General features: G+C 36.8%; 1 protein-coding gene across 1 annotated transcript; it reads right to left on the bottom strand.

Moving 5' to 3' along the window:
• Positions 1–4,291: 4,291 nt before the first annotated feature.
• Positions 4,292–6,837, bottom strand: LOC132609855 (subtilisin-like protease). The gene has a single exon (XM_060324028.1). It carries the CDS (start codon positions 6,648–6,650, stop codon positions 4,398–4,400), a length of 2,253 nt encoding a protein of 750 aa, XP_060180011.1. The 5' UTR covers positions 6,651–6,837; the 3' UTR covers positions 4,292–4,397.
• Positions 6,838–8,080: the final 1,243 nt, after the last annotated feature.

Here is an 8,080-nt window from a genome sequence, read left to right as displayed (position 1 = left end):
TGAATGATTTTTACTCATAATGAAGTGGGTTATTGCTTCTTTAATTAATCTCGTTCTTGAATGTTTCCAAAGGGATTAGCTAACCCTAGGACTCACCCATTTACTTTGATTGAGCTCGGAAGAAGAAATCTAGGTTGGGAAAGATTGATTAACAAGAATTTGGGTCATTAAACCCATCTAATAACTTGAGCTAGGAATAGGAAAGTTACTTGAGATTCAATTGGTTGTGCTAGATATCACACTCTAAGGCTTGGAAAAGCTTAGAGTGAAATTCATTGATTTGGTTGGAAGACTTTCAATGAGATTGTAGAAACCATTATCTATTAACATAAACCCGCTCTTAGTTGTAAAATCGTAAAATACGTTGGATCGTTACTTGAGTGTAATCTCTTATATCCATACTTGTGGCCATTGATCATTTTACTCGCTTTCTAGGTTAGTTTACATTTCCGCATTAGTTATAATCTTAATCAAAAACCCAAAATATCATTTATCGGTTGGCTTTAGTTTAGTTGGTGAAAGTTCATTACTTTTTTAATCGCCTAGCATATTGTTACCTGTGGGATCGACCCCGACTCATAATTGGGTAAATAAATTGCATACAACCGTGTACACGTTCTCTTTGAGGAGTGTATTTGGACGTTATCAGTGGTAGCTGAAAATGGAAGCTATCCTGGTTCAGGATGGTTCAGATATGGCGCTGCAAGGAAAGGAGAACAAATCAGAAAAAATGACGGACGAAGAGTTTGCTAGCCTTGATAAAAAGGCGAGATCTAGTATTATACTAAATCTCTCTGCTGATGTATTGCGTGAAGTAGCTTCGAAAACCACTGCTAAAGGCATGTGGGAAAAGTTGAAAGGCCTGTATATGAAAAGGACCGTAGAGAACAAACTCTACTTGAAGCAGAAGCTTTACACGTTTCGCATGGATGAAAGTACTTCCATACTCTCACATCTTGACGCTTTTGATTCCATTCTTATGGATTTGATTAATATAGAGGTTAAGATATAAGAATAGGATCAAGCCATTTTGTTAATATGTTCCCTACCCCAATCCTTTAAGCATTTTAGAGATACTATACTTTATGGGAAAGAAATTATCTCTTATAGAAAAATCAAATCTATGCTGAAATCTAAAGATCAGATAGATAAGGATATTAATGGGGAAGGTAGTGGAAATCAGGCAGCTGGTTTATTTGTTAGGAGTATATCTGATGCAAAGTCCAGATACAACAATTTAGTGTGCCGTTATTATCATAAAAAGGGCCACATTAAGTTTGAGTGTCCTAAGTTGAAAAAAGAAAAGAAAAATGATCAAGAGGATTCTGACATTGCTGAAGCAAGTGTTGCTGCTGATGAGATTGAAGGATCTATATTCTTAGTAGCTGAAAATAATTTTAGTTCGAACGATGAGTGGGTTTTAGATTTGGGTTGTTCGCATCATATGTGTCCCAACAAGGACTTGTTTTCTACATATGATTCTATTGAAGGTGGAGTTATTTTGATGGGCAATAATGAAGTCTACAAAATTGTTGGAAAAGGTACAACTCGAATTAAAATGCACGATGGTGTGGTGAGAACTCTCACTCATGTTAGATATGTTCTTGTGTTGAAGAAAAATCTCATCTCTTTGGGCACTCTAGAATCTCTTGGGTGCAAATACACAGGTGAAGGTGGAGTTCTTGAAGTCTCCCGAGATGCTCTTGTGGTTATGAAGGCACGTAAGTCTGGGACGTTGTATACGTTGTTGGGATCTGCTGTTACATGCGTTGCTCCTGTTTCGACATCAGACGGATCTCCGTCTGATTCTGACATCATGAAATTTTAAAATATGCCCTATGGGGCGTTTTGGAGAAGGCGGAGCAAATTTACTATGTCAGCCAAAATTCAACCAAGGTGGATATTTGTAATATGGTTATCTTTTGGCTCATTATACCTTTGTAATAGGCATGAGCCTAATTGGAAATCTTGGAGCCAAAGATTGTTTCTTGGAGCCAAAGTTTGGTGATGTGGAGGAGAAAAATCGGAAATTTTTCTCTTTTCTTTTTGCACAACTTGGAGGCCAAGTTTTGCCCCTATATACGGAGGGCACTTCTCCTCCTTTGAAATACACCAATTTGAGAAGAACTTAGTGAGTTTGTGTTCTTCTGTAGAGAGTATTTGTAAGAGAGTTGTGTTGGGAAATACTTGTGTGAACTCTTCTTCGGAGTGATCTTGTGAGATTATTCTCTTGGGGGTTTTGGGATATTAGAGTATTTAATTACTCTAATTTTGTACTCTCTTTTGTTATTTGTACGCTCTTTTGTATCTATTGGCGTTAGTAAATTTGCTCCTCTTTTGGTTGTGGATGTAAGTCAATTTGACCGAACCACGTTAATCTTTGTCTCATATTATCTTTGTTATTGTCTTTATATTGACTGCTTTGTCTAATTTCGCACTATCCCGGACTCCCGATACTAACATGGAAGTATTCGATATTGCAATAAGAGGTAAATTATATTCACTTCTAAGTTTTCGATTTGTATTAAAAAACCAATCAAAATGTCATACTTTCTTCGATTAGATCTGTTGTGTTCTATTATGTTGATCTAGCTACGAAAGAAATAGATTGATTCAAGAATTTAAGTATAATTTAAGTTGCTTATTTGTAATCTGAATGTTATTAGACGGTTTGTATGTGTTTTGTGTCATTTGAGTCGAATGAAATTTTGTTCATTCAGTAATTTAAACTGATATGATTTTAAAAGCTGTTTATGGAATTCAACAGGTAATTTTTACAAATAGAGGTAAAAACCTAACTTTTTATAAATAAATTATGCCTTGGCATAACATTTTGCTGTAACATTGAGAATAAGTTGCATAATCAGTAGAACACATTCTTTTGGACGGTGGTAAATAATCACTCCAATTTTTCTTCAGAATCTCAATGAAAGCTCTTTTTACTTTGTGTTACTCTGATCTATGATGTCTCATGTAAGGTGATAGGTAACTGGTGAGTATTATACAAATTGATTGTCTTGCACTTTCCTATATCCATGTTAATTTCATGCAATTGGTCTATTTTTTTTTAAAATCCTTTCTTTCTTTTAGTTACTTCTTAATCTCTTTTAAGGTTGTTTTCAATACTTTACCTCTTTCTTATTGACTCAAGAGGTCGTCAGTATAAGCTTCATTAAGTTCGTACCTGATGTAACTGCTAATTGCCTCCTCTTTTCTTGATTCTACTGCCATGTAAAATGCTTTAGTTAAATGGCGGATTTTATGCGTTTGGTGCTTGTACATATGTTTATTATACTTTATAGACTATAATGCTTATTATATTGTATACAATTTCACTTCTAATTCATTTTTATTGCTTCTTTTTTAATATGATCATGGGTGTTATAATGGTGACTGGTGTCAGCATGAGCGTCTAAGTAAAAATAAATTCTGTTTGTCAGATTTTATATCAGCTTATTTTGAGCTCAACTTTCAAAACGCTAACAAAGTAACACATTCAGGAAAATCTTACTTTGTTAATTGTTACTCCAAAATGTGTTTTAATAATTTTATGTGATTATCATTATCTAAGATAACCTTATTCTAAAAAGTTTGAGATACACGTGCAACATACGTGTCCAGAAACTAGTAATGTATAAACAATTGAGAAAGAAGGTGTTCAAATTCTAATTTAAGTTTGAGATACACGTGCGTTCACTTGTCCAGAAACTAGTAATGTATAAACAATTAAGAAAGGAGTTTAAATGCTAATTTGTTTTTGTCCGTTGTCTTCAGTTGGTTTGTACCAACTGTTGTGTTCCTTCAAAATTAAATTTAAACGTTGCCCACTATTTTTAAACGCTGTCTACTATTTTTAAAACTGAGAAGATGCATCTGTTGAGCACCAAGAAAAGTTTGGCCTATAAAAAGGGATCTTTGGCGGTAGCCAATAATATAATTACGAAAAACAGAAAACAACTCTCTGCTTCATCTCCTACTTAAACATTCTTTGCCATTGCTTACTAACTTTCATTCTTTCAAATCATTCATTCCTTTGGGTTGAGTTCTTGTGGTTGAAGAAATCAAAGAGTGCAACTTTGATCTCTAGAGTAGGCATTGTATCCTGAAGATAGGCTTTCTTTTAACCATTTGCACTGTGCGGAGAAAATTACTATTCTAAAGATAGTTTCATGGAAACGTCTTGAGTCTTCACTCGATTGGATTATACTAAGAATTTTTTCTACAAAACTTACAAGTGAAAATGTAACATACAAATTAATTTCACAGAACAATAAAATCCTCTAACCAAATATAGAGTGAATACTTTTGTCACATGTTATTCAACAGTTTCTATTGAAACCACTAATATAGGCTTGTTATACATTGTTCGAATTACTAAAATGAGAAGAAAAATAAAACTAGAAACCAATTGTAGAGTCTAGCACAACTGCAATTGGACTTCTTACACAGTACTTATTACTAGTCCATTTCAAGAATCCTTGAACAACACCACCGTTTGGGCTATTAACTCTTCTTGAAAACGTCACTTGGTATTTCAACTTCTGGTTCAACTTTGAGAATTTGAGAGTCGTGGGCTTAACAGTCACGGAAACTCCCGGCGGTGATGTAATTTCCACACAGTAAGATGATTTAGCATCCCCAACGTTAGTCACTGTTCTCGTATATGTCTGAGAATTTTCTCCGAGTGTGATGGAGAATGAAGGATAATTTAGTTGTGCTTCAGGAATACGTTTCACTTTCTTACAGTCCACTTTGCGTTGCAGGAGGTTTCCCACCTGTCGATTTGTGTAATTCAAACCACACAAGTAAGGCAAGTAGTCCTTAAATTGGGTATCGTAGATTAGCCCTGGATCATTGGCTTTTGATGGATTGACATGTCCTGAACCAACAGCAAAGATGTTAGCCGGAAGGAGCCTCTCATCTAAGATGGGATCGTTGGCGAGGTTCACCATATTAGCGGTTGTCATGATTGCTGATTTAATAGCTGCAGGGGACCAAGTGGGATGCACGCTTTTCAATAATGCTGCTATCCCACTGAGGTGAGGACAAGACATGGAGGTACCCGATATAATGTTGAAGGTAGAGTTTGTGTTTGCTTTGTTGTCAACTGAGGTAGGCCAAGTAGCAAGAATGTTAACACCGGGACCAATAATATCGGGCTTCAAGATTCCCGGACTAGCTAAGCTTGGTCCACGAGCTGAGAATGCAGCAACCACTGGAGCATCTTTATCACCGATTATTGTTCCTTGGAATGCAATTCTTGCAACTGGTTTTGATGTTGAGTTCATGTAGTCAAGAATTTCCATTCCATCTTTGTAAGTAATAGACAGAGCCGGAAGGATGTGAGGATCGGCAAAGTTAGTAAAACCAAAATCAAGGAAATTAAAGAGAATCATGCCAACACCTCCGGCATCCTTTACAGCTTGTCCTTTTTCAATATTGGAATAACCACCACCTGCCATGCACATAACAATTTTGCCTTTAATTTCAGGGTCATTCAGTGAACCCGTTCCGCAATAAGGGCTGTCAAAGTCGGTTGCATTCCGTGCAGGGGATGCAGGATCAAACAAAGGGAAAAATGTCGAATTGTGACCCTTTGGATGAAATGCTGATTCTCCCTCGTATACTTTTTGGTTTCCGATCTTAACAGTGGCCTTGAGTTTCCTGTCAAGAGTGCTTGCACCTACTGTAAGAATCCACGGAGCTTCATTTGATAAGGTGCTATCGTATGGACCATTATTACCCGCAGAGCAACTTACAAGAATACCTCTTTGTGTTGCACTATACGCCCCGAGTGCAATTGGATCATTGTAGAATGCCTTGCTACTTCCACCAAGGGAAAGGGATAGGATATCGACCCCATCATCAATAGCTGCATCCATGGCAGCTAGAATGTCACTGTCGGAACAACCAAATGAATCACAGACCTTATAAATGGCCAGGTGAGCAAGAGGGGCAATCCCAACTGCAGTGCCTAATGCATTTCCATACACATTGGCACCTTTTACAAAACTTCCTGCAACCGTGCTGGCGGTGTGTGTGCCATGTCCATTATCATCTACCGGCGATTCACTGCTTGTTGGGAAAGTCCTCGCACCAATGAGCTTGTTGTTACACTTTGTAGTGAAGTCAGATTCACACTTGCCCTTCCATTTAGCAGGCGGAGGAGGCATTCCTTTGTCGCTAAATGAAGGATGGTCAGGCGAAATCCCGGTGTCCAAGACTCCAATGATCACACCTTTCCCATAGTTGGCGTCCCTCCACAAGCCAATGTTTTGTTGCAATCCAAGAAAACTCGGAGAATGCGTAGTGTGTAGAAACAATATCCTCTGTGGCCACGCAGATATAAAGCCGGGTTTCTTCTCCATTTCCTTCGCTTGCTCTGCTGACAATCTTGCTGCAAAGCCTATCATCACGTTGTGATATGAATATATCAACCGCGGCTTTTCATTTAAGCCAGCAGTTGCTATTGTCTTTGGCAAGAAAGAATTGTACCAGCTTTCCAACTCCATTCTCGACGAGTGAGTGGAAATTTGACTTTCTGGTGATTCGACTTGAACTATGTACGTCTCCAGTTTGCTCTGCATACTAGGCCATGAAAAACAACCAAGTATAGAAAAAACAACAAAAAATATTTTCAAGATTTTCATAGCTGCAAATGTGCTTTGAAATAATGATGTACACTTAGGAAAGTGGAGTGTGATGTTTTTGCATTATGTGTACTACTAGTATATATAGTGTGCTCTGGCCCTGCAATTTAATTTGCTTGTTAATCTTGTGCAAGACCCGGTAAACTCGGGTGGAAGTTTTTTGAATTGTTTAATCAATAGCACCCCTCTAGTTAATTAATGTATTGTTGTGTGATAAAAGGAGAATCAAAGAATTAAAGTTGAAGGAACAATTAAAAAGGAAAAAGGAAAGAATGGTGATGTGAATTAATTAGGCTAGTTGAACGCTTCCCTAGAAATGATAAGTCTTAATGACCACATGGCTAAGCTTGATTGTCATAATCTTCTTCTTAATTAAGAACAAACTTCCACTTGCAAAGCTGCAAGTTTAACTACATTGGGCTATTGACATTGACATTTAGATAAATGATTAGTGTTCTCATTGGGAACTTAACAATATTTTTTGTATTTGCTTTGACAAACCTGCTCTAAAAGCTATTAATATCTTTTCTTGTTAAAACAATTATCGATTTCGACTTTCATGATCATTGTCCTCTTGTTTTAATTGGCAAAACCCTTTATGGAATGTTAGTTAGCACGCAATTTGGCACTAATGGAATGCACTTAATGACCATGTGCCAAAGCTTGATTCTCATAATCTTTCTTCTTAATTAAGACCAAATTTCCACTTGCAAAGCTGTAAGTTTAACTAAATATTGGCCTATTGACATTGACATAATGATGAATGATGAGTATTTTAATTGGGAACTTAACAATATTTTTTTGTATTTGCTTTGACAAACATGCCGTAGAAGTTATTAACACCTTTTTCTTGTTAAAACTATACTTAGTGGAGCGATTCGACTTTAATGATCACCGTCCTGTTGTCTTACACTACTAGAAAATCATTGTTCTCTGACTACTATCGTTGTCGAAAAATCACGATTTTCTAGTAGTGTTAGTCGACTAATGCCATTTGTGGAGTGTAAGTGTGCAATTTGGCACTAGAAAACGTGAATTTTGCTGCGAAATTTTTTCCAGGGAGGTCTGTCGCAAATATGAGATTTTTGATGTAATGTCCGTTGGAAAACTTCCGACGGGCCAATTTTTGACTGTTATTATGCCGAAAATTCGCGTGTTTTTAGTAGTTAGTTAAGTTGGGAAGAGTGTTTTGGACAAAGGGTGACTTGAAAGTATTTTATTTTTCTTCTCCATTAGTAGTGATCAAGATGTGATCTTATGAGTGGATCTCAAAACTTCTCTTTCATTTCATAGTCAAAACATAGACATGTGATGTTAATGTGAAAGTTATTAGAAGAGAGAATGGCGCCGGGATACACTTCTTTGCATTCTAATGTGCCAGCTTGTATATGTTAGGGCCTGCTAAATTTGACAATTGACCACAAAGAGCC

Source organism: Lycium barbarum, chromosome 9, assembly GCF_019175385.1.
Source record: "Lycium barbarum isolate Lr01 chromosome 9, ASM1917538v2, whole genome shotgun sequence".
Lineage (NCBI taxonomy): Eukaryota > Viridiplantae > Streptophyta > Magnoliopsida > Solanales > Solanaceae > Lycium > Lycium barbarum.
This window is presented reverse-complemented; position numbering and strand designations above follow the sequence as displayed.